Raw genomic sequence first — 27470 nt, forward strand, 5'->3', positions numbered from 1 at the left:
AATKCAGTTCCTATTGATTCTAGAAGCTGTACTGTGGTATGGAGAGGTGAAAGTCACAGATGTTTTCCTTGCAGAATTAGTTCGACTCGCTTCCRCCTTATATTTCATGCAAAAATACTTTTTTGTAAACATACAGACCACTGCCAGCTTGGTTTATTTTTTTTTACAAAACATTGGTTATTTCACTGTCAGCTGCTTCAGTTTTAAAAATCATTAACCACTTTAAATTGGTACTGAGTGTTAAGTGACTTCAAATTTAGAGTTAAGCAGCAGCAGCAGCAGCCTTTTTTAGCTAAAATTATGGGACATGATGGGTTTTTAACATTTTTTGTGTGTGAAAGACAACTAGCATGGCAGCAAAAAACTGCAGCCTCCTGCAAAAGGAAACAAATTCGTTGCAGCATGAATTAGACACATCAGTACAGAGAGCATTTTGCATAAGTATTCCCATCATGGTAATTTTGGAGTTATTTCTGTGGCAGGCTTGGATCTGGGTAATATTTTCCTGTAATATGAGTTAYGTTGCTGAATGCAGATGCTCAGATGTTTTTCACAAGTGGGGTAGGAAAGGATGGTGAAGACTCAGCATGTACATTGCTTGGTTCTGCCGTTTAAATTGCAGTTCCTTGTGACCAGGGGACTGCTTTTTCCCCAGTTTTGGGCATTTTCTGTCTGATTGTGAATGCATAAAACATTTTTCTTGTCTTTGCCACACTTGGTTGGAAGCGACAGCTYGGTTAGATCAGCAATCTGCAAAGTTACGTGAGACCTCTGATCGAAACTAATGCTCACAATTCTGTCGTTTTTGTTGCTTTCTTGTCCTTCACAAGCTGGGAATTGCAAGAAATCCCCCCCAGGGCCGAGGGTCGGGTGCCCTCCGGGAGCGGGCCGGGCCGTGGAGTTCCATGGGGTTTCCACTCTTAAAGGCCAGGACATGAAATACATCCTATTTGCTTGGAACTGTGTACAAACGCTCGTTACGGAAATAAAGACTCTCTTCCCTTCCRTTGCTGGCAGGCTGCTTTCGTGCGATAATTTGGGGGTTTATTACAGAAATGCTCTCCGGACAGACAGCAGTTATGGAGGTGTTCCGCCCTGAGAGGGGCCTGAGGGCAACACGGAGAGGGAGATTTTAGAGGAGCATGGACTGACAGGGTGAGGGGGAAAGGGTTGAACGTGAGTGTCAGATTGAGTATTCAGGAGGAAGTTCTTCCCCGGGAATGGGGAAGAGGCCCTGGCACCGGGTCCCCGGAGAAGCCGTGGCTGTCCCCAGATCCCGAGTCCGAGGCCAGGCTGGACAGGGCTCTGAAGGTGTCGGTGACCGGGTGATCTCCGCGGTCCCTTCCATTCGGAGCCATTCCGTGATTTCCCCACGCTCCCCGCTCGGGCTCGCTCGGAGCCGCCTCGGGCAGTGCCGGAGGAGCGCGGGGGGCGGGGCAGTGCGGGGGGCGGGGCAGTGCGGGGGGGGCGGGGCAGTGCGCGGCGCGGGGCACGCCGGGAGCCGGGGCGCGGGGCACGCCGGGAGCCGTGGTCCCCGTTCCCTTTGTCCACGTCGACCCTCTCGTTCCGCCGTCCCTGCCGGCGCACGTGACCCCCGCGCCGCGCTTCCCCATTGGCCCGGCGGCGCGTGCCGGGGGGCGGTGCCGGAAGTGGCGGCGGCGCGAGCCCGTTTCCTTGGCTACGCCCCCGCGGGCGCGCGCGGAGGGGCCGGGCCGGGCCCTTCCTGCGCCGGGAGCCGCGGGAGCGGGAGCGGCCATGGGCCCGCAGCGGGACTAGCGGGCACCCGGCCGGCCGCTATGGCCCTCAGCGGAGCTCCGGGCTGCCGCGCCGGGGACCGGGGGCCCCGCTGGAGGAGGCCCTGGAAGCTCCTGGCCCTTGGCCTGCTCTCCGCCTCCTCCGTGCTGGCGGCCGCCCCGGGCGCCGGGGCCATGAGCAGGGAGGAGAAGCGCCGGCTGGGGTGAGCGCAGGGATTTCAGGAGGGAGGGAGGGAAGGACGGCGGGTCGGGCCGGGCCGCACCGCGCTGGGCAGGGGGTGTGCGCTGCCCCGGGGATCGGGCTGGGCTGGGCGGGTGCCGGCGCAGAGCCCCGGGAGCGCGGCCCCTGTCCCTCCCTGGCTCCCGAACACTCCCGGGGACGCGTGGCCTCGGTGCCCAGCCGTGCTGAGGCTGCGTGTGCCGGACCCCGGCGGGTGTTTGGGCTGGGTCACCCGGCTGTCGGGGACACGCGGTCCCTTTTCTGCTGTGGGGTCAGGCCATTTGCTGTCTGAACTCGGAACTCGCCAGTGCTTGCGGGCGCGTCTGGGAGGCTTCGGCCAGGGCTTGCCTGSAGTTAGGGGTAAAAGTGATCAAAGGTACTTCTAAATCCACACTCAGTTGGTTTAATGATGGCCATGCCTCCGTGGGAGTGCATAAAAAAGGTAAATGTTTACGTGTGTTCCTGCCTGGTTCTTGCATGTAACCTAAACTGCTTTGRTTCTCCGTGCGTGTACATTTAAGAGGCTGATTCTCTTTTAGTGTCGTTTTTAGTTGAAGGATAAATATAACACTATAGTTGGAAATACATTTTCCTGCATGGAGTGGGATTTTTTAAACCAAATTTGCAATCAAGAGTAATTTATCCTAGTATGGTATTGGGGCAGTTTCCTCTTCCCATCCACTGGTCAGTTGTACAGAATAATGGTGCAAAAAGTCTGSCGGAGAAACAGTCTGGGTATTCTCATAGTTATTAATCACGGAGTTGGTAAGGTTGGAAAAGGCCTCCAAGATCGTCGACTCCAACCATCAGTATAAGTTGATATTTAACTCCAGTGTTTACCGTTACTGGGGTTTTCCATCTCGGGTTCTCAGGGTACGTGGTGTGTGTAATATTTTATACTTTCTCTTCGTGAAGCTGTACAAAGAGTTTAAATTTCATCCCCCGGTTGATTTTAAATTTTTTGCATCAATGATTTGCACTAAAAATATCAACTGATGCCCCAGGCATGTGCAAGCCATGTCCTGCCGTGGGTTGTGTTTGGGGGCACTGAGCTGGGTCACTTCTGAATAAGGTAATGTCTGTGTTTATTTAATGGCAGGGTCATGTCGGTCACAGAAAATGCCTGTAAATGTAAGTTTTAAGCAATTTTCTGTGTGCTTATCTGGGGTTTTCCCTGGAGCCGCCTGAGAGGTACCTGGGGAAAGCACCATCCTCWGCTCTTTTGGTAACTTAATGCACTTGATGAGTTGAAACTGCTTGTTAAATTTCCAAGTCATTGGACTAAATTGGATATTTGCAATATAATTGTGGTACTCTTGGCTCTTTTATGTTTGGTCTTATCAGCTGAGAGGGTGAATTATGTTGATGGTAGAAATTAGCATCCTTTTTTGCTTGCAAGGGTCCTTAGTGAAACAGTTAGGAATGATCAGAAGTAGTGCTGTCACAAAAAACCCCACTTTTTTTAGGGGGGTGGGGGTTATTTATAGAAGCATTTTTGTCCTTGATTGCTTTTCAAACATGTGAAATAAATGTAAGGTTTTTTCTTTAGTATTTGCTTGCCTAGAGATCCCCAAATAATTTCATGTTTGGTGAAGAAAGAGTATTTCCTTTCTGGAGTGGACAAGAGTAGGTGAATCAAGAAAAATTACTCTTCTGTATTTCATTTACTTGGTTATGTAGAGGACCTGTGCCTGATATTCAGATATTAAAGTGTGATACGTGTAAGGTGGTGTGTTGAAGGTTGTTGGGAGACACCACTAATGCTTCTTTTTTTCCTCTTTTTCAGAAATCAAGTGCTTGAAATGTTTGATCATGCATATAGCAATTATATGGTAAGTCAGATATTTGTTTGATGTTTTGTGGAGGGGTTGTTGCTGACCTGGGTGAGAAAGCAACCTACAGTACATGACATTCTAGAGAAATATCCAGGAAGGAGRGGTGAAAACAGCTGAAATAAATAGCTGCACCTGGGATGCCTTTAGAAAGGCAATAAAAAATAATACTTTCAGGAAGGGCAGTGTCAGGAGGGTTGTGATGGCTTTTAGAGTGGTAACTCAGAATTGCTTGTRGTAACTCTCCTAATCCATGCCTAATCTTTCCCAAACCAGTTTACCTCACATCAGGCTATGAACAGTGAAGTATTTGGTTTGGAATTCCAGGGGAAGGAAGCTCAGGAAGAGCTGTCTGTGGTCATCAGATTTTGGGGAACACAAATTAAATTTTGTAGGTAAAAATGCCATGTGGTATTCTTTCAGTGGTGAGCCATGTCAGATGCAGACCAGGGGCTCTTCTCCAAGTAGTGTTGGTAGAACAGAAAGGGGATCTGGTGCAATATCCAGGCGTTCCAGGCTGTGCCCAGGATGTGACTGTCATATGACCATGGGCACGCTGGCTGGGGTTTCTTTTGCTCTGACTGTGATTCCTGTGCAGGTGTCTGAACCAGGCKCTGGTTCTCTGAGCCATTCCACCCACCCCGGGATGGCTTGGCTTAGAAAAGCTTAAGAATAATTATTTGAAGTCCACTTCCTCAAATAATAATTACATTCAAAAAAATTTATAATACACTTGTGAAGAGAAACTGTAGATGTGACTAAGAGAAATATGAAAGATTAATTCTTACTGGCTTTATATCGACATTGTTGCACATTCTTTGTGGCTGTTGCAGAAACCCCTCTCAAGTTGCATCAGTTCCTGCAGCACAACTGCTGTCTTTGGGCAGCATCTGCCACGTGTCCCAGGTTCTGTGTTAAGGTTTAAAGTTTAATATGTAATACAAGCTTAAAATCTCAGGAATTACAGCCTTGTACTGCATGGGAGAGGTACAGGACTATGGAGCGGACAGAAAGCCAAGCAAGAGGATTTTCAAAAGGCTGTAGTTTCTCCTTTTAACTTAAGCTCTGTACATCTGACATCTTAGCAGTTAAACATCAGGCCTTTTGGTAGTAATTTTTGTAATCTGATTCCATGAAAAACACTTGGCTTGGGTTTCCCCAGAGGAAAACGTACATATTTGGCAAAATAGGATAAAATACTACAAGCATCTGTGCTCCTACTGTTCATTGTGTGATAAATTGGCAACTGGTAGGGGGTCTTGCCACATCCGAAGCAAGAAAATTCTGTTTGAAGGAGAGGAATAACTTCAGCTAACCTGGAAACTTTGAAGCCAAGAGGATATTTATTTGCCACGTATGCTGGAGCACTAAACAAACAGAGAAATGTGGCTTGCTTGTTTAAAGTTGAAGGAAAGATTAGAGTRTCAGACTCGATTCCTACAGCTGAAGAATGAAGTACTTTTGCAGGTGCTTTTGAAACAGCCAGCTGAAAAGTTTTGATTTTCTGTTTCTATTAATACGTATTTTAGACATGCTTATTTAGAAGACTGAAAATTCATGTTTGGTTGCAAGGGAAACTCCCTTGTCATTTTTTTTCTTTTTAGTTGTTAACAGAAGCTTTGAGAAAAAGTTGCTGTTTTTTTCAGTACTTGAACAATATTTGTAATAATGGGGTTATTTTTCTTCTTGGCTGTCAGAAAGAACATGTGAAAATGTCAGTCACTTGAGGCCAGTGTCAAGTTGGGAAATAACTCAATCCAGTAGCTGCTTATTTGCTGCTGTAGSCAAAGTGAACTTTTATTTTTCAGAATGCTTCTAGTTCTTTATTTGTAAAACTAAAAGTTTATTTTTCCAGATTCCTTATCACTTCTCTTTTCCAAAATTTAAGCCAGAGATYGCAGTTTTGACATTGCTTTTGTAGTGTACTTCTTTAATCTGTTTTACTGAATACTTTGTGGGGATTTTCAGAAACATCTGAGCTGTATTAAAGTGATCTAGATTCTGCCTTTTGTCGTTAAACTCGAGGAGAACAAAGAGTTGAGCAAAGACCAAAACACTCAGGAGGGTGGTATACAGGGAAACAAACCATCAGTTTCAAAAGAAGTTGCAGTAAGAGCTGTTTATTTATAGAGGAATGTTCCGTTTTTCCTCTTTATTTCATGTTTGAATATAGATTATTTTTGTACCATATATTTGGAAAGACTTTGAATGTGTTTATTTGCAGTTTCAGTGCATCAGTTGAAGTTTTTYATCCTGCCACATGTTAGTTCTCCACTGAAAGTCAAACTGGTGAGGTCAGGACAGCAGCCAGTTTCCTGGTGAAATCGAGCGAGAAGGTCCATCCCAAACCACTTGTGTTGGGCTTCTGAGGGAGGCASTTTCATGTTTGTTGGAATTAGATGCATTTAAGATTCATCATTATTGATGTCAGTGTTCCATTTGTTCTATTATTGTCAGTTATATTTGTAAAAGGGTCAGTCTTGTTAGGGTGKTTTTGGTGAGTGCTTTTGTTTTGCTATGCCTTATGTAGTAATTCACCAATTTCTTGTTTGAACTCCTGAGTTCTCTTGGTTGTCACTGACTGTCACCCTCAGTCACCTGAGTTCATAATGCAGAGTCCAGTGAAGGGCCAGAARGGTGATTGAGAGGTTGGAGCATCTTTCCTGGAAAGAARGGCTGAGGGAGCTGAGGCTGCTCAGCCTGGAACAGAGAGGCTCCAGGGAATTTAACAAGSAAGGCTGTCAAGAAGACAGAGCCAGGCTCTTCACAGTGGTGCTGGGAGGAAATGGGTACAAACCCAACCATGGGAGGTTCCTTTGAACATCAGGAAACACTTYTTTCCCTGTGGAGTTGAGCATGTACTGACACAGGGTGCCCAGAGAGGCCGTGGGTCTCTTTGGAGGTGCTCAGGAGTTGACTGGTCATGGTACTGGGCAGTTGGGTGTGGATGACTCTGGCAGTCCCTTCCCACCTGCAGTGTTTGTGAAGAGCAGCACGATGAGGATTCTTTTTACAGCAAGAATCCCTGAGAGTGGCTGTACCACCATAACCATTGCTGTTTTGTTCCCAACAGGAGCATGCATACCCAGCTGATGAACTCATGCCTTTAACTTGTCGTGGACGAGTGCGGGGTCAGGAGCCAAGCCGAGGGGATGTGGACGATGCCTTGGGAAAGTTAGTGTCTCAAATGATCTCTGTGAATGTCTGCTAATAGAAGYACAATTGGCAGCCCATAAAACCTGTCTGTTCAGTTGGCATGGGCAGAAACTTGTGCTTTGGGGAGAAGTGTTTTTAATGTTATATAGTTAACTTAGGTGAAATTGTACCTTAATCAGAAGAAGGAAATTGACCAGTGAATGAGATCCAAAGATAATTTTTTTAACCATTCTCTAAGGATTTTCCTTAGGAAAACCTTCCAAATGTGAGCTGACTTTTATGGGATTAGTAGTAGAGGTTATAAGGTTTAATGATCAGGTGAACAGAACAATAAACTCTTATCCATGATGCTGGCTTAATAATGATATYTAAGATGCTTTTTTTTAAGTAGAAAGTTTTCTGAAAGCAAGTGGTCAAATGATTATCATGTGTGTGGTAGCCTGAGGCCTTTGCCAAAGTATAAAACATTATGGAAATATTTGCTATTCCTTCTTTTAAGGGAGCTGATAGTACAAAGTACTAATCCTTTGGCCAGCAAAATGTAGATTTAAGGACTGTTTTTCTCCATATTAAATGGAGTAATCAAAGGCAAAGTTTACTTATTCGAAATGCATTTGTAATTGATGCCTTTGAATATGTGCAGTTTATAGAGCAAATTCTTTACTAATAAGTAGCTGAATTTTTTATGAATTGGTATCACTGTTTAATGTCTCCAAGCACAGTAGTGTTAAACAAAGCTGAAGTCCTCTTAAATACTGCTTCTATTTGTCTCTAGGATATTGAGCATGTTTTGTTGGTTATGTTTTGTTATATACAAATTTCTTCAGTCTAGAAATTTCCATATACACCTGCTGCCTTGAAGATATCTAAAGATACAACGCATGAAAAGTGGCAAGAAAATATAATTTTAATTCTGGTCATGCATTCTTTTTATGACCTTTTTACATAATAACATACTAGCATTTGAGTGAAAATACATTTCAGCCCTTCAATGCATTAAATTATTGTATGTATTTATTGCTTTTCTATATACATGCTTTACTCTGTACCTTATAGTTAACTGCATTATTATGGACCAGATTTCTTATCTAATCTGTTTCTTGCCAGCTGCCTCATCAGTCGTGCTCTCTGCCAGCCTTTGCTGTCACAAAAGGACAGGGTGAGGCAGCTGGGTCAGCTCTGTTTCCCTGGAGAGCTCAGGAGCCTTCCATRTAGCTGTGAAATGCATAATTTCCCTCCTTTTGTATGGAAAAGGTGGTGGATTTGTTAAGCAGTTGTGCACAGCCATTAGTTAATCTGTGTCCTGTAAAACAGCACTCACAGAATGCCATTATGTCTTTACAAATTGAAAAGGATTATGATATAGGAACACTTAATTAGAATTTTGATTGTCATGTTGCCTGCAAGGTCTCAGGCACTGGGCACTTGCTGAAATCCTTGGTGCTTGMTCTTCAGGAGGCAATTTAACTGTTCCAAAGTGTTTCCTTTTAACACCATCATGTTCTGTAAATTCTGTCCTGTGTGGGRAGGGTGTTTCTTGGCATAGGAACAGTTGTTGGAATTAGGTATCTTTAAGACACAATTCTGGATATAATTCTTGGGATGGGGAAAGGTCCCCTCAGCTTGGAATGCACCAGACCAACCCTGGAGAACATCTCTGAGCCTCGCTGGATGTTCCCATTTCAAACAGCATGGAGCTGACTTGATGCTCTSTTTTCATGGAATAATCATAGAAACCCAAACTGGTTTGGGTTGGAAGGGACCTTAAATCCCATCCAGTCCCACCCCTTCCGCCAGCAGCATCCAACCTGGCCTTGGACACTGCTAAAATAGTTCTTCATTTAAGAGTCAATAAAGYAGTTCTTTGTTTTAAGCCTACCACTTGCTAGTGTTGGAACAGTTTTGGGTAGGAGAAATTTAGCTTGGAATGACTTTTGATCTCAGCATTCTTCCTTTTTTTGTAAAAACAATTTAAACAGAGGGTGGGAAAAGACTGTTTTGCTGGGTTTCTTAAAGGACTTGATTGGATTCAAGGAATAAAAATTAAATTTGCTTGCCAGAAGTTAGAAAGCTTTGCWGTAAATAAATGTATTTGTAATTACAGCTTCTTTGTCAGCTCCTATTCTGGTCACTGGTAAAGGGAGGAAACTTAGAAGGGGGTTTTGGTATTAAATGTATTGAGTACAACTAGAAGTGGGTTTTGGTATTAAATATATTGAGTACAACTAACTTTTTGCAGCTGCTSGTCTGTGAGAATTTTGTTTCTTCCATGGTATCAGTTACTATTAAAAATCACTTAATTCCTACAGGTACTGATCTGTAGTAAATGTGTTTTAAATTTTCTTTCACAGATTTTCACTGACCTTAATTGATACCTTGGACACTCTTGTGGTAAGTTTTATCTGTTGATAAGCTTTGGTAAAACAAAGAGATTGTCTTTTGATGCTCAGAGTTATTTTTAGATTTCTTTCTTGTGATCATTGATCTCTGGCTGTGTTTGAAGTGACTCTTGCTCATGGGAACTTCCAAGTTCTGTGAGGGTGGAGTTTGGAATTGGTTGTAATAAAAAAACTACAGCAGCTCCTTCACATTTCATTGATACTTTTTATCTTGCTCTTTTTGGGCTCTAACTTAACACAAAAGAGTGTGAGTTTGCTTTGTCTTACAGTCTAAAACAAGAGGCTGAGTTACTGGTGGGCACCTCTTGATACCACTGCTATATTTCTGGTTTTAAATTGTATGTATTTCGTGTGTGTATTTCACCCTTATTTCATGTGTGACTTCATGTGCACTGAAATATCCTGTGTACAAACACACTGTGACTGTGTTGGAACTGAACACCTCCTCGCATTTGTATTCCAGGTGTTAAATAAAACCAAAGAGTTTGAAGAGGCCGTAAAAAAAGTAATAAAGGATGTTAATTTAGATAATGACATAGTTGTATCCGTCTTTGAAACCAATATAAGAGTCCTTGGGTGAGTAACTTTCATTTTCAACTCCTAAAATGTGGGTTTTAGTCAGTGTCGTTTAGACACCTTTCTGTGCTGCTCCACATATTTGAAGCAGTTGTGCCTTTGTTGGTTTGCCTGCGAGAGRTTTTAAAATGCAAGGCAGGGCTTGCTGCAGTGGTGCTGGACCAGGCTGTCCCCATCTCACTGCTGCAGGCTCAGCTTTGCTGCTGGAGAGCCACATGGGCATGCTGAGGGAGCACTGGCTGTGCTTAGCTGTAGCAGGCTTGCAAATGGCTCTGCTCAGTCTGATTGAGCAGATTTTGGTACTTGGGGTCACGGATTATTTCAGCTTGTTAAGGGACCTCAGGGCTCAATGCAGGATCGGAKCATGTAATTTGAAGTTATTATATGCAGTTTCAGAGGTCTTGGTTGCTGTTCCTGTCTAATATTGATGAATCAACTATTCCAATGATAAACTGTAAGAATTGTTTCCAAAATACTGGTTTGTACTTGATTCTAACAGGAATTCCATCAGCAATCTAGAAACTAGGGCCAGTTATGTACGTGTCATCTAAATTGTAGAGAACTGTCCTTGCTGTTCAGATGAACATACCTTTTGAGATGTGCATCGTTTCTCTTGTGTTTAGAGGTCTCCTAGGTGGGCACTCAGTGGCAATTATGCTGAAAGAAAAAGGTGAATATATGCAGTGGTACAATGGTGAACTCCTGCACATGGCAAAGGAACTGGGCTACAAGCTTTTACCTGCTTTTAACACCACTAGTGGTCTCCCTTATCCACGAGTAAGTTCTGTTTCTGTAATGCAGGATTACAGCTGTAATCAAGGCTTCTGTTTTGGTTTTGTRTCTGTTTCCAAAGTCATTTCTGTATTTATTAAGTGGACAGAAAGTCAAAAGCTGATAAATTGCAGGTACTCTCAGGAGCCAGGAGTAGTGAGATATTTACAAAAYTAAATTTCCAGGAGCACTTGTGATATTCTGAATTCCTGATTTGTTGCTAAAAAAATTGCTGGAATTAGATTTTCAGGGTGTAGTCTCTTACTCAGATGTCTTGTGAGCCAGGTGCCTGTTTGGGAGGGTTGAGTATTTTGGGTGTTTGGGGATAGTTCTCTGTGCAYGTCTAAGTTGGCAGAGCAAGCCCAAAGGGATCTGTTTTTTCTTGTCTTTAGAAAGCACAGATTATATGCTTGCTATAAAATCACAGGAGTGGGAATTCTTTCAGCTGAAGGTGATAATCTCTGCTTTTCTCTAGGTTAATTTAAAATTTGGTGTAAGACATCCAGAAGCACGAACAGGAACAGAAACTGATACCTGTACAGCTTGTGCTGGTACMTTGATCCTTGAGTTTGCAGCTTTAAGCAGATTCACAGGCACATCTATATTTGAGGTTTGCTTTCCACATTACCTTTTTTTTGTCTTAGGTCTTTAGTGTTTTGTAATTTTGGAAGAACAATTTTGAGTTCATGTAATGGATGTGTGTCTTAGCTGCAGTGCAYAAAAACTTTTCAGATTTGTAGTGTTTGTGGGCTTTTTTTCTAAGATTTGGTTTTTTAGTTATGTGTTAAATCACAGTAAATAACTTTGAWTGATAGTAGAGTAATACAGAAGTAAACAAGATAAATATTCTGAAGTTGAGCTAAAGGAGTTCTGAAATGGTTARACATGAAACATCCTTTCCTAGCATCCTAATTGAAGCAGCCAGAAGAATCACAGAGTGCAGTGTCTGTGCTTCCCTGACTCCCTGCTGCTGTTGTTGCAGGAATATGCCCGGAAGGCACTGGATTTTATCTGGGAGAAGAGGCAGCGCAGCAGCAACTTAGTGGGGGTCACCATCAACATCCACACCGGAGACTGGGTCCGCAAAGGTGGGGGGTCTGGGGCAGGGGAAGCCTCAGCACACCCCAGCACTCTTCCTGGGGCTGTTTGTGAATATTAATGGGACAGGCAGGGGGAGAGACCTGCCATCCCAAAATCTGGCACTGCTCTGAAAGGGCAAAGCCCTCTCTGGGACAGAAAATGCAGAGTGTTCCCTGATCCTCTGACACTGAGAGGGAAACCTTGAGATAAATTTTGAGAGACTTTGCTATAAATACACAGGCAAAACATGAAAGGATGGGAGAAGGGATGTCCTGTGAGAAGAGTGAAATAACTGCATTCAGTGTGTGCCCACGTCGTGTGCACTGATAGCACAAACACACAGCCCTGTGTCTCTGCTTCCATCTGTGCCTTCATTCCACTGAACGGAGGCTTTGCCTTTTACTAGAAGAGCTTTTAAAATCAGAATGGGAAAATAGGGAAAATACCCMTATCACTGCTTAAAGTAAACCCACCTTTTCTTTTTCTCATGTTCCTAGACAGTGGAGTTGGAGCAGGAATAGATTCATACTATGAATATTTATTAAAAGCCTATGTCTTGCTGGGAGATGACAGTTTCCTGGAAAGATTTAACACGGTAAGTTAACACCTTGCTCAGGTTTGTGCTTTCTGCAGTACAAATTTCASAGTAATTGTATTGTCAGCTGTTAGCCCGAGAAGGGATCTTTTGCAGCATTTCTGTGACTTCTGCTGTGTTTAGTGCCAGCTCTTTTTGCTGAGGGTTTTTGCTAATCCTGGGTGATCAGCTGCCACCTGAGCAGTTATTTTAAACCATCCAATAAAAATCAGAACCTTATAGACCTTTCTCCATGTTCCCAGTATAGGAGAAGCTTATCTCCAGGGAGAGTGTAATACTGCAAATGCTTTTGTAAAAYAGGGTAAGGGCCTCATTTTACAAGCCATTGTACAATTTCCTTCTGTCTTGGAGCAACAAAAAAATCAAAGTGTGGATCTTGCTTTGCACTGCAGATCCTCAGGCCCAGGATACATTTAAGTATAGAAGCCGAAATCCACACTTAGACTCTTTAAAATTCATAAATTACTAAGCAACTTTGTCAGCATCATAATTCTTTCATAAAGCATTATTTCTTTTGAAAAGAGCAATATCCATTAAAACATTTTAGATCCCATTGCATGATATTTTTAGTAAGAGGGGAGCAATTAAATAGTTACAGGCCTGCTGTAACACTTKAGGTGTAATGATGATTTCATGTTGCTGAGGGGCAGCTCCCAAGGTTGTGTTTTGCTTAAGTTGCATCTCCTAAGTGTTTCCTGTCAGTTTGGGCCGTGTGCTCAGGATTGCACCTTCTGAAAACAAAGTTTAGGATTGGAAGTCAGCAARGTGGGTTTTAAACTTCTGAGCCATCCAGTCCAGCTGCCTTGTTTRGATTTTTTAACCTCCTTTTCCTCCTGAAATCCATTTGCTTTAGAATTCTGAATTTAGAATTCAATTTTAGAATTGTGCAGGGAAAGCAATTTCAACTTGGTTTAGAGAGTGCTTCAAAATTCAGCCAAAACCAATGTGCCTTAACTGTGCATGKTCCTGGTTTATCACATGGCTGTTGGATAGAGTTTTGTGTTTGTGTATTCTTTGGAAAGGTGATAAGTTTTGCAAGTGTAATGCTGTGGAGTTTTTTCAGTATTTACTACACTTGGTTTTTGCTTGCCAAAGTAGAAATTAGTGGCTCTGCCAAATGCGGTAATGATTGGGAGTGTGGTACTGACTCTGGCACAGAAATAAAATGCCAGTCTGGTGATCYATCTCCCTTTTGGGCAATGTACTGATCTACAAACTCCTGCTTTTCCTGATGTTTGGCAGCACTATGATGCTATAATGAGRTACATCAGCCAGCCACCTCTTCTCCTTGATGTTCACATTCACAAACCAATGCTGAATGCTCGGACCTGGATGGATTCCCTCCTAGCTTTCTTCCCTGGGTTGCAGGTAAGGGGTAAAACCCACGTGCAGATGGTTTTAATAACAAGGAGATGATTGRCTGGGTTGGATTTTCAAGTCAAGCTTAGTAATTTGATTTTCAGAAATACTGAGGCAAGATCCCTGTAAGTGTTCAAGGCYAGGCTGGACATTGGGGCTTGAAGCAACCTGGAGTAATGAAAGGTTTCCCTGCCCATYTTTAAGTCMCTTCTAAGCCAAACCATTCTGGGATTCCATGATTTCTGTACTCACTCTTCCAGTCACTCCAGTGCTGTCATACAAGTTAATGTGCTTTTTCTGGCCCTGTTGAGTACCAGGAAAAGTATGTCCATATAATTTGCTGCCTTCACTCCTAGTCATGGAAACACTCCAATTAAGCTGCCTTTTTTGTAGTCTAGCAACAGATTTTTTAGTTTGTGTGCCATTGACATCCTTAAGACAAGCTAAGCCATATTTTCACCCCAGTTCTCTGTAAATGTCAGAGTTCTTTGTTCTGCACAGGCAATAACTTAAATGAATTCACTGATTTTGCTTAAAAAAWTTTTAAGGACTATCTGTCTTACACTGAAAGGGTTTAATAATTACAGTATGTAGTGACTGGTCTGTAGCTTCACATGAGCACACCATGAGAGCTCTTAACTCTGAGTATTATTCCTATGCTCAGTGAATTAGTGTTAATTTTATTATTTAATTTCAGGTGCTGAAGGGTGATATTAGACCTGCTATTGAAACACATGAGATGCTGTATCAGGTTATAAAAAAGCATAACTTTCTTCCAGAGGTAAGGTGGTAGTTTTTTGATTGTGTAAACTGATTTTTACCTCCATTTGCACAGTCTCAGCTGCCCATTTGAAGAACCAGTAGGTATATGTGTTATTAAAATCAAGGCTCATTTCCACAGCATTCTTGTGTGATTTGAAGTTCTGCATGGCTGCCAGCTGCGTTTGGCATATGAAATCCTTTTCCTTCAGTTATGCTGTAATTAACACAATAATGGGAAGCTGCTRCTGTTAACAATTGCTGAGACTTCACCTTTCAGTCTTTGAGAGCAGATGTTGACTCATGTCAGTGTGCAGAACTTGTGTAATCACGTGTAATGGTAGCTGCTTGGTAACATAATAGTGTTAATGCTAAAGATCACAGTCATCTTCATTAACCCAGGGAGGGAACATAAATGCTGAATTGACKGAGAAATGTTCAGAAATTTTGTATAATGTCCTTGAAAGTCAGCACACAAACTTCCTGCAGACGCTGCAAGTCTTTGAGCAAGTCCATTGTGCACAGAAAAGCTTGTTTACCTGCTGAAGTCTGTGTCTTTCATCTGTAATGACACAGAATAGATTTGAAAGCTTCTGATTCCAGGTTTAATTTTGACTTTCCTCTGGTGTAAGCTTATTTCTGTTAGAGAACATTTTAATTAACATCACATTCACCTGATGTGGTTCATGAGAGCAAAGAATGCTCTCTAAGCACTGGAATAATTTTTTTTTTGAGTGCTTTTAAAATGGTATGATTTGGCTCTTTATGGGTTTTCTGTGTTGGTGTTCTGCTGCTTGGTACTTAGGAAGGAAACTTTAAAAAGCCAGGCAGTTTTATTTAAGCCAACAGACTATCCCCTAAGCAAAGAGTTGGTTATAACCTTAGCGTGAATCAGTAGTGAATACATGACCGAAGTGGCTTTTCCCAGTGCACACTAGGAGTGAACAGACAGACTAGGAAATTTTAAAGTATCTGACTTCTAGTCTGTGGTATTGTAGAAGCAGCTGCTGAACCATCTGTCAGTGGGCAGTGACACTTGACTGCACCGAAGGTGTCAGGTGGTAGCTATGTTTGTAAAAATGGTGTTTATCAAAGCTAGTTTGTTTATTTAGTTAACACAGAATTCAGAATAAATCTGTGCTTGGTTTGCATTTCTGTACTGATTTTTGTCTGTTCTGTTTCATCCTCAGGCATTCACAACAGACTTCAGAGTTCACTGGGCACAGCACCCTCTGAGGCCTGAATTTGCTGAAAGTACCTATTTCTTGTATAAGGTACAGTCATGGTCATTVCTCTGACCTTGGGGCCCTTTTCCCAGCACCTAGAATTCTGTTGCTGTTTTATTTCAATTTAGAGTTGAGCAGCACATCTCCAGCCTAATTTATCCACTGGATCCAGTTTAGGATATAAACAAGATGTARTGGTTATCAAAACCTGGTTTTATTTGACAGGCTACAGGAGACCCATACTACCTAGAAGTAGGAAAAACCCTCATTGAAAACTTGAACAAGTATGCCAGAGTTCCCTGTGGGTTTGCTGCAATGAAGGATGTTCGCACAGGAAGTCATGAAGACAGGTAAAGATTTCACAATTATYTTTTAGAATATTAAAATACAGAACAAATCAAATGCCATGTTTATGTAATTGAATTAATTGATATTTGAGGAGCTGTCTGTCTGCAGTCTAATTACCAAGTCTTAAATTTCCCATTTGTAAATGTATTAAATTGTAAATCTCTTGAATGTCTATAAACTGTTTCCATAGTTTTATAGTGTGCTCCATAAGAATATTCTTAGTTTAGTAACCTTTCATTTGTCTCAGTAGATTCAGTAGAACCTTTCATTCAGAGCAGTAGAGTAATTACTTTCAAACAAAATATACTTTAAATCTGTAAGTTTGTCAGAGATTTATTTGTTTTTTCTGTGATGCTGTTTTGTACTGAATGTGCTGAATCATTTCCCTCCAAACACAGTTTCTTCCAAGTGGTAGGAACGCTCATGGAATTATGTTCAGCAGTAATAGTCATGAAGTCTTCAGAGATGGAGCAATGAGAATATTTATTTTACTGATGTTCTAGAAAGGAGATCTCCCTTAAGGACATCCCCTTTTCTCCACAGGATGGACTCGTTCTTCCTGGCYGAGATGTTTAAATATCTGTACCTGCTCTTTGCTGATAAGGAGGACATGATTTTCGACATTGAAGATTACATCTTCACTACAGAAGCTCATCTGTTGCCACTGTGGCTCTCCACTACAAACCAAACCATCTCCAAAAAAAATACAGTATGTAACAGCTCCAATCTGAATCAGTTCCTGTGGTATGCTTCCTTTCTTTGAGGGGAAATGGAAATAAAATCAGGAATGATCACAGTTTCAGGAAGTGCACCAGTCTTAACACGGTGTTTGATAGGCACTGTTTCATCATACTAACTGTGCCAGTCACAAGATCAGGAATTCTYGATTCTGCACTGCTGAACTTTGAGAAAAAAAAGCTATGAATTATTAGCAAGGTTTAAAAAGAAAATCGTTCCCCACCTCTGTATGAATTGGAAGATAAGTAGGGTATTTTTGTCCCCATCTTTATTTTCTATTATTTTAGCTAMAAACCTAAGCTTTTCTTGTTTGTTTTACTACRTGAACAAATTTTCAGAGGTTTTTTRAGACAGCTGYGGAGTTAATTTGACAAGATACAGCTGTAGACAGATTTGGGATGTTTAATCACTTTATTCCATGCAGTAGGCATCTGTTGTGTAAATGTGAGAACTCTTAGAGGTTAATAAATTACTTAACCTTCCAGAATAACCTGSAGTAATACAACTGTGCTGTGAAGCATCATAAGTCTTGCCTTTTTTTTTATTTTGTGGTCAATAAGGAGACATAATTTGTCTATAAGGCAATAAGAAAAAGGCCAAAGGAAAAAAAAGATGGTGTCTAAGACATCAAGGATCCAAATTCCCTTATTGGTGCCTCTTTTTTAAACATTTAAAGAGTTTTACAAAAATGCCTGGATCAGAGGAAAAGGCTTTTGTTGTGTGTCAAGCCATGTGTCCTGGAAAAATCAGCCTGTTTGATGGAATTGAGCATGAACCAGTGACAAAATTTTAACTATTTTATCTTAATGCTGAACATTGGTTATGTATTCAGTGGGTCATGGGATTGGTGTTTATTGTTCCTTCACGGTGAAGATCCCACATCCTCTCTGAAATGTTCTTTCCTGGAGAATTTATCTTTTCTCTTTGAATTTTGGAAACAGGCTGCTTTTTAAAATATGCAAGAAGTTTTCTAAAGCAGCATTTTGTGTACCTTTTGTGTATTAAATAAGAATTTAACACCTTTGAGACAGGCAGTGTTAAGTGCTGGCCTAATGTGGGTCATTCTCTTGATAACTGCAAATGTTAATGAAAGGCTGGTACAGAGGGTAGAAGAAAYAGCTTAAAAGCATTTTTTAAGTTCTTTGAGTCAAAGCTGCAAATGGGCATAATGCAAGTCAGACAAACCCATTGCACATGGTGTCAGGTGACTGAAGGGCTGTGATGTCGGGTGTTCCTCTTGTATGGAATTTTATTGGAACTGATGGAACGTGTAAATGATTTTTAACATAAACACAGTGCTATTAAAGCAAACTGTGAAAGAGAGACTTGGGACTATCAACCCAACATCCTGTTTGTGTTTGCTCTCATAAACAGGARAGGTCATGTCCTAGTTACAGCCCTCTAAGTCTTGGGGTTTTGGGAGCTTTTAAATACTGAATTTTTCATTGGCCAATATTGTGCAAACAGGAGGGGTGAGTTTTTTCAGGTAGATAAATACTACACTGATTTTTATGGGTGAGAAAATGAATTTGCTGGTTATGCATACCTAGTTATTTGCTAAGCTAAGGRCAGGCTAAACGTGGCTCCAAACCACCAGACATGTTCTGCAGGTTTCACGTGTTACGAACCAGCAATTTGTGCAAATGTTAACTCTGCCATCTTTCCTGAAAATAGAAATTGTTTGAATTATAGGCTCATCATTGCCCATCCAGACTTGCAAGGCTGTGTGGCTCCTGAGGAGGAGAATCTTTTGTTCACATGAAAAGATGTGACATTTTTAGTAAGCATGACCTAAAGCCTGCAGCCGGTCACTCGCTGTGAAGCCAGTATCAAGTGAAGCCAGAAATACTGCTTTACTTGTCCAGCAGATAAAGTACAGAGCAGTGGCTTTGTCATGAGCAGGCTTGAGAGGTACTGTCTGCCGGATGAGGATTTGGTGTTTCTGCAAAAAAAACCACCTAGAAACTGTATATAAATTCAGCAAGTTACAAATTAGAGTGGGTGTTGTATTCATGTGCTCTGGTACAGATTTCTTTCATTAGGCTTACCTTCTGATRTTCTTTGTGTAAAAATATCATCTGCTTTTCTTTACCCTGTATCTCACATTTCAGACCACGGAGTACACAGAGCTGGACGACAGCAACTTTGACTGGACCTGTCCCAACACCCAGATCCTCTTCCCRAATGACCCCATGTTTGCCCAGAGCATCCGTGAGCCTCTGAAGAATGTGGTGGATAAGAGCTGTCCCCGGGGCATTTCCAGAGCGTAAGCTGGGCATTCCTTCTCCTTTGGTGGCACAGGAACAGGGTCTGCTCTTCCTGCGGGGAAGAAGGAACATGAGGAGTGCTGGAGCTCACAGTCCTTYTGGGGTGGATGGCCAAAGGAATGATTCCTGCTCCTGTGAACAATCCTCTGGCATCCTCAGCAAGAATTCCATTGTTTCCACCTGGAATTAGAAAGTCTTTCAGAGCACAAGGAGCTGAACGAGCCACATACCTGGGCTGCAGCTTCCACCYGGAGTATTGCAGGAAGTGTGTCTCTCAGGCATTCTCCTGAACAGTTCTGAAAATCTTTGTAGTAAGCAAATCGTGCTGCCACACATAACTTCACCTGTTTGGGGGAGTTCAGGGCAAAGTTAAGGCTGAGGAAGTTTGTCCTCCTGACCACCTCTTCAGCATTTATGCTTCATGAATAAAACTGAGTAGCAACTGTATGGGGCAAACCAGGTGTGGTCARCCTTGCAATAATGCAGACCATTTACAAATGAGAGAGCATATGGCAGTTTTATTATCAGTAGTGGGGGAGGGTTTTTTGCATTATAAAATTATTGATAAGACAGACAACTTAAAAAAAACATAACTTGACTGAGAAGTTGCAATCCACCGAAGCTTGGACTCAGTGTGCCAAGAATTCCAATCTGGCGATGGTAGGGATAACAGTAGAGTTCTGATTCAAGGGTAATCTTGAAAGTTTTTTAAAACTTTTTCTAAAAAGTTTTTTAAAGCTTTGATATCTTTTGGCAGAGAAGAGAGTTTGGGAAGTGGACCAAARCCACCATTGAGAGCCAGAGATTTCATGGCCAGTAATCCTGAGCACCTGGAGATCCTGAAGAAGATGGGAGTCAGTCTGATCCACCTGAAGGATGGACGAGTACAGTTAGTGCAGCACGCAGTGCAGGTAAGGCCTGGCAGGATTTTTGTTTTCAGCAAAGTCTTCCTAGCAGTGATATTTGACACCTGGAGCTCCAGGAGGGACAGCCACCCTGTGGAAGGAGGCACATGAGCTGCAGATGCAGCTGTATTTAGCAGGCTGATGCTTGCTAATATTTTGCCTCAGAACACTTTGAACTAATCTTCATTGAATTCAATTGAGGCTGCTCATGTTGAATTATGTAGCCAACAGCATCTTAGCTGCAAACACTGCTTTCAGTGTGAGATATTTCCATTTCTGTATGAGGTCTGTATATTTTTAATCTCCTGGGTGGTGCAGGTGGTAAACCTTTGGTGAAATGATGCATGAGTGGCAGTGAGCATCCATCCTGTGTGTTAARATCTTTGTAGCAGTGGTCCCAGCAAACACAACTTCAATTTCTTTTCCCCCAAGTTCCTGAAATGTTTAAAATAAAATTGTTTATTGATTGTTTACTCTGCAGGCAGCAAGTTCCCTGGATGCTGAGGATGGCTTACGGTTCATGCAGGAGATGATTGAGCTCTCCAGTCAACAGCAGAAGGAGCAGCAGCTTCCTCCCCGTGCTGTGCAGATCGTTTCCCATCCCTTCTTTGGCAGGGTGGTGCTGACTGCTGGGCCTGCACAGTTTGGGATGGACTTGTCCAAGCAGAAAGCCGGGGTATGTGAGCTGTGGGTGGRAGCTGTAACTGTTGCTCAGGCTGCAGTTTCACAGCACTGCTGCTGTTGCAGCTGATGATCCAGGGGATCAGTTAATTACAGTGGTTATAGAGTGACAGCRCCCAGCAGTGGCAGTGACAACAGTGACAGTCGTGGGGATAAGTGGTTTATCTGGCAGTGCCCTGTGCTCTGTTCCTGAGTCATCAGTCACAGCTTAGGATTTACAGTCCATGCCCAGCATGAGCTAGGAACAGACTTATCCAGTCTGCAGTGCACAGCTAAGGAGACGGGGATTTAAGGAAGCTTCCCTCCCATGTCAGCCAGGGACTGCCGGAAGCATTTCTAGAGTAACTTGTTCTTAGGAAAGCTTTTCTAGAAGGCTCTGTGTAGATGGAAGAGGGAAATGCCACAGAGGCAGTGGCCCCAATGGGAAGCAGTAGGAAAACCCACATTGCAGCCCCAAAGAGAGTTCCAGATAGATCAGCAGTTCACAGCAGAAAAATTTCCAGAGGCAACACTTCCCAGGTGTAGAGAAAACACACTGATTATGAGAATTAGGCTTTCACTCATTCTTTGCTTCCAGAGCCCCAGTTTCAGGGCACGGATTGTCTGCACTGACACCAGGAACCACCAATGCATATGGGGGACTGAAGGAACAAAAATACATGGGAATCTTTCACAAGCATGACCATAGTGCTCTAATTCTCTCTTTATTGTTGTTTTTTGCAAACAGACAAGAGGATTCGTTGCAACCATTAAGCCATATAATGGATGCTCAGAGATCACTAATCCTGAGGCAGTGAAAGAGAAAATTGCTTTGATGCAGAGAGGCCAGTGCATGTTTGCTGAAAAGGCACGAAACATTCAGAAAGCTGGAGCAATAGGAGGCATTGTCATTGGTAAATAAGATTCYAAGTTCTTAATTTGTGTAAATGTAACCTAATTTGACAGATTTGAAGATAGAGGAAAGCTGACAAGCTTTAAGCTGAGAAGCACAGCAACTGTACTTWCAGAAGATGAAACAGATGTTTGGGGTTTGTCTGGTCCTGTGCAGACACCACTGGGGATGGGGAATTGTCAGTGTTTGTGCAGATTAAAAGTTTTTACTTTAAGGATCACACGGTGCTGTCAGTACCAAGAACGGGGRTACAGATGAAAGGTGTGGAGGAAAACACAGCAGGCTGGGGTTTGCTCTGCAGTGCCTGGGCAGGGGAGGATGCTCCAAGTGCAGCCTGGTCTAATGGAAGTTTGGCCTTCCYGTGCTGTGCTCCCCTAGATGACAAYGAAGGCAGCAGCAGTGACACAGCCCCGCTCTTCCAAATGGCTGGGGATGGCAAGAACACAGACGACATCACCATCCCCATGCTCTTCCTGTTCAACAAGGAAGGGAACATCATCCTGGACGCCATCCGCGAGTACGAGGCTGTGGAGGTGCTCCTTTCTGACAAAGCGAAAGACCGAGGTGAGGCTGAAGGTGATTTCTGTGAATCCAGCTCATATCTGGGCCCTTGTGGCACCATGGAAAGTGGGCAGGAGTGATGGGCACTGCTGCCCAGAGGTGCCATGGCTTTCTGTGTGACACTGTGTGACACTGGGATCCRTTTTTTATTGAGAGCCATTATCTGAGATGTGTCATCATCCACTCCCTCCATGAGGTGACATCCAGCAATGCTGTTCCTAAGTTAAATGCCACTTTGGCTAATGAGGGAATCCAGCCTTTTGGATTCCTTCTGAGGCCTTTTTGTCATCAGCTGCTTTGCAGTAGCATCAGGAACAGCATGTGTGTTTCCAGTGCCCTACATTGTGAATGCCTCTCCCTCACCAAGCTCCCCAGTGACATTCCTGGGACCCAGAAGGAGAGAGATGAGTGTTAGAATTATTCTGCCTAACTCAGGAGAAGTGGTAATCATGAGAAATAAGGCTGCTGACCTCAGATGTTTCGTGGGTGTTCTTGTGTAATACAAGAAAATTGCAAGCTAATACATTCCCAGTTAGAATGTTTGAATGCGGCAGAAAATTCCAGATTTTCCTCTTGTAAGCCTTCCTTGTAGCACTGCTGTGTCCAAGCAGAGTAGGTAAGAACAAGTATCTGCAGAAAATCAGCACATTTCTAAGGGGATCTGCCAAAATCTCGTCTTTTTTCTTCCTATCTTACAAATCCCTCGTGTTTGTAACCTTGCTTTAGTGCTCTGACAAAATGCTAAATATGAGATAGCTCTACCTTTGAGAGTTTGTAATCAGTATCTGCTTCTTCCCCCTCCTCGTGCTTCCATTTGGAATCTCAGCAACAATCTTTAAAGGTAAAATGATTCCAAACTACATTATTGATAGCAGTAAGTATCCCATGTCAACAGTGGCATGTRCAGTTAAATTCCTTAGAAATGCTGAAATGTCGGTGTCCTGCTCATAGCCATAAACATCAAACTAGAGAAATCTGCATGACTGACCTGGGCAGCTGCTGGGTGCCAAGCTGGGATGTGGGAGATGTGCTCTGAGTGGGGAGGCTCAGGCTTTGGCTCTCTCAAATTCACAGTTCAGCAAATTCAGGAAACTGGCTCAGATGGGGGATCCTGGTGGATCTGGGAGYGCTTTCAAAGCCAGCATTAAAGCTCAGGGCACACACTGGATATTTGCTTGAAGCTGAAGGAGGGTAACTGGCACTGGACCTGCAAGTCACTGCTGAAGTTTGAGGAACCAAAATGAGCCTCACTCTACTGTTTGCCCTCATTTAAAATGTGTTTAAAAGCCTTCCCTCCCATCCCTCTGTAAAATATATTCATTAGTAKGATTAAATTTTCATATCACTGGAAAATCTGCGCTTCCTTGAAGAAATAAGGCCAAGGGAAGTGACCTTGATTTTGAAATACATGATAAAATGCTGCCTTCCTACAGTTATTTTAACTTTTTTTTTTTTGTCTTTTTTCCTCCCCTCTCAAAGACTTGGAAATGGAGAATATGGACCAGAAATCGTCTGAAAATGATTCACAGAAACCAAATTCCAAGGAAGCTCTTTCAGAATCTCAGGATGCTGGAGCAGGCAGTGAGAAGCCYGAAGGAGGAGCAGAGAGCTCTGCTGTTGATGCTGCGGATCCTTCGCCCCCTGCCAGCTCAGATAGTGCTGGATCTTCTGCAGCACAGGAGGATCCCCACACAGCTCCRGGGCCAGTATGCACACCAGGGGACAGCCAGCCTCAGGAACAGCCCCCACACACAGAGGCTAGCTCCAACACTCACTGGGACAGCAAAGTCCAGCCTATGGAATCCATATTAGCAGACTGGAATGAAGATATAGAAGCATTTGAAATGATGGAAAAGGATGAACTATGACTTGTAATAATAACTTATTTGTTAATAAACAAATGGAGACCTCTTCGGGTAGAAGTGAGGCCCTGATATCCGAGAAAACATATTCAGTATTGGGATGAGCAGCCAGGTGTCACMTGGAGAACACCATAGAATTCCAGCACATGCCCTCTGTATTTTTTAGTTTTTCCTGTTTAAGGATGGGAACGTGCAATGTGCAATCCAAGCATCATGGTGGCCCTGGGACTGGGGGGCCCAGCCCGACTCCTGTGTTCCAGGCTCCAGGTGCACTCCCTGGGGCATTCCCTGGGGCGCTCCTGGGCTCTGGGATGCAGGAGCTGAGCAGAGTGGGCTGACAGACCCCATCAATGGCCCTCTCAGCAGCAGGGGAATTGTTTCCAGTGTTGGCACAGCTGGAAGCAGCCTGGTCCTGTCTGACATATCACCGTGCTGCTCCTCTCTCTGCACCCTTTGTGACCACSGGGAGCTTCCTTCCATCCCTCCCTGCTGCTGTGCTCGCAGCTGGAGGAGTTGTGCAAACCAAAGKCAAGGTGTGAGCATGTCCCCTCAGGGAGCTGGGCCAGCCTGGGGCCACCAGGAGGAGGTGAGGGAAGGTCCTGCTGGAGCTGAGGGGAAGCAGACGGGGCAGGTGGGGAGTCCCAGGTGTTCCCCTTGGCTCCCAGGTGTGCCCCAAGACACGGAAYAGTCTCTGAAAGGACACAGCTCCAGCAGCTGGAACAAAACCTTTTTCTACAAGTTTGACTTCAACAGCTTGAATCCATTGTTCTTTCGATATGCAACTCCTGTGTGTGCTGTTTGAGGCAGGGAGGCCAGTGCCAGTAGGGAAGGGCAGCAGTTCTGCCTGTTGGCTCCATAGTTCAGAGTCCAGGGCTGTTATTCCAGGCTCTGGAGTTGGTTACAGGTAAGTGTCAGTCCTAATTTGTTATCCCCATTATATTTAGGTAAAAATGGGGAAGTTTAAACAATRTTAGAGGCATTTTGACTGTGTCCAAAGAAACTGCCAAAAATGAATTATCTTGATTTATATAAACTGCTTTTAGTGAATTGTGGTTCAAGGAATTGTTTTATATTAAAGACTAAATGAACACTGCCTATATGCTGCACCAGGCTAAAAATGAAGGTTTATATTCATCATTGCAATGGAATAAATAAACAGCAAGCCCCACTCTGAACTGCACCTTTGATTTAGCTGGTGAAATGACATGTGCTGAATATGCAATTGTTAATTAGCACAGCCATACGCTGTATTTATCCTCTGTACAGTGAGCAGAGCAATCCCAGACAATGTTGAATCCATGTACTCAGCCACACTTGCTTTCAAAAGTCTCAGAATGCACAAGCACCTTTTGAGAGCATGGCAGTCCATCCAAATATCATCCAGAACTTTCAATCACCAGGGTAGGAGTGGATTTGAGGAGGAACAGTGGCTAAGTGTCCTTTGAAAGAAATTAGCTTTTAAATGGAGTTGTTCCTTTGCACAAAGAAATGTCCGGAGGGTTGGACTTGAAGCAGCTGGGGAATGTTTTTATTTATGGTTTTGTTGCATGAGTTTCTTCCTAGAAAGCATTTGACCATGGGAGCCTTGCAAGTGTCCCTTGGAGCCCTGGGAGCACCAGGACCTGGCCGAGTGCAGATCAAACCATCAGGTGCAGATCAAATACTTTCACTCAGACAATTCCTTTGATCTGCCAGTGCTCAGTGCCACAAAAGGAGCACTTTTGTTCCCATGCTCTTTGACATGGACATCATCTTCCTTCTTTGGTAGCTCTTTTGGTGGAAATAGAGTTATTTTTATATCCTAGAGGCCTCTGGTCATTACTCTCTCAATATAGCAGCTAAAGGTTTTCTTTTTTTACTTAGGTGTAGATGTCAAATTTTATTAAATGGTTACCCTTCCTTGCCATCACCAGCTCATTTTTAGTAACTGCTTTCTCCACACCTGTTAGTAGAGCAGCAGGCATTACCTTTTCAGGGATTTCCAAGGATCCCTGAACTGTGTAGGGATTTAGGGCAGCATTTTGGTGGTGGCCTACCTCAGCTARCTGTTGCCTCCTTCCTTTGGGGTGGTTTTTGTTCCATTTAGTTCTGCTTCACCTTTGAAACCATCACGAGAGCCATAGCTTTGTTTACAGAACTGAATCAGGCAAGGTTGACCTTTTGGGAAAGAGGATTAAAGTAGGGGGGACAGTTTTATTCAGGTTATTTTCACTTTGTGTTTCCTTATGAGGACATAGGCTTTAGCTTAACTTCTTCATATCATTTTGGAAAGAATTCAGTTTCCTGTTACTGTCATCTTAAAAGGCAAAAAGAATGTATTMATCAAAAAAGAAAAACCCTTTTGGAAAGGGGAGCAAGTGTTCTTCCCAGATGTTTGGAAGTCTGCTCCCTACACATGGAATATCGCTGGTAGATGGTTAATCAGGAATCACCCTTCGTGTAGCATTGTACATTTCTCTATGGTATTGAACACTGAAGAATTCAGGAATCACAGCTGCAATAGCACTTATGCCATGCCATGTAACTCAGATCAGCCAATTAATTTCTCATTTGATCTTGGAGGAACCTTCTTAATTGTTTACATTTATTGTTTCTTAATGAAGTTTGAGAATGAGCCCGGCTTTGGTTCTCCTCCTGCCAGTGTCCCTGAGTAGGCAYCGACGAGTGTGTGTCGAGAGGTGAGAAACACAACATCTTATGCAACAGGCATCAGTCAGAACATAGAGAACAAACCATTCTGTGAATGAAAATTGTATGTTCAGATTTTATAAGATTTTTGGTTTTGGTGGTTTGTTTTTTTTTTTTTAGCCAGACCAATTTACAGCCGTCTATTTTCTTATGGAAGATGTCTAATAACAGGTGCTGTAACACCGTTGTTGGGTTTTACTMTCTGGTGGTCAGTGTACACAGTATTTCTAAGGGCAACTATGTACTGTGATGTAAAAGTCTGGGCTAAAATGTACATAATCCATGTACATAATTGTGTACTTGATTATAACTGCTGATTGTAAAGATTTAATAAAATGTAAATATTCTGGTCAGGCCGTGCTGAGCTGGGCTCATTTCTGCATCGCTCTTGGCAGTCATTTTTAGCAGGGCAGTCACACCAATCCTTCAGTGGCAGCCTTAGTGAGGGGATGGGGCAGGTTCGTGGCTGCCACCCTGGAGAAGCTGGAATTTTGCCAAACCCAGAGGGATTGTAATAACCAAATTATTATAATGGATACCTTTTCAGTCTGCAGTTGAAACTGGACTGGAAAYGCTCTTAGCAACCAGATCTGATTGGACTATTTTCAACCTCTCTTCTCTGTAACTTTGCCATTACTATTTTCTTTTTGAAATCCAGAATCCAGACACTCAAAAATTCATTTTGACTACTGTACCTGTTTTATTTAGAATGAAAAGGCTCTTGAGGCTGATGAGGTGAGTCTTGGAGGGGCAAATCCCTCATCCTTCCTCTGTTAGGAGCTTTCCTCCACCACCTCTGGT

At 43.0% G+C, this 27470-nt stretch overlaps 1 protein-coding gene across 1 annotated transcript; it reads left to right on the plus strand.

Annotated features, from left to right (window-relative positions):
• The first annotated feature begins 1695 nt into the window (after positions 1-1695).
• Positions 1696-27049, plus strand: EDEM3 (ER degradation enhancing alpha-mannosidase like protein 3). Its single transcript, XM_057380544.1, has 20 exons — positions 1696-1957; positions 3761-3806; positions 6880-6980; positions 9314-9353; positions 9825-9937; positions 10561-10714; positions 11184-11318; positions 11691-11796; positions 12286-12383; positions 13626-13751; positions 14440-14523; positions 15692-15775; positions 15953-16077; positions 16619-16784; positions 18925-19079; positions 19838-19991; positions 20467-20661; positions 21394-21559; positions 21937-22122; positions 23599-27049. Exons 1-20 carry the CDS (start codon positions 1797-1799, stop codon positions 23985-23987), a joined length of 2784 nt encoding a protein of 927 aa, XP_057236527.1. The 5' UTR covers positions 1696-1796; the 3' UTR covers positions 23988-27049.
• Positions 27050-27470: the final 421 nt, after the last annotated feature.

The sequence above is a fragment of the Malurus melanocephalus genome, unplaced genomic scaffold (genome assembly GCF_030028575.1).
Source record: "Malurus melanocephalus ecotype Western Australia unplaced genomic scaffold, MMel_1.1 scaffold_459, whole genome shotgun sequence".
NCBI lineage: Eukaryota > Metazoa > Chordata > Aves > Passeriformes > Maluridae > Malurus > Malurus melanocephalus.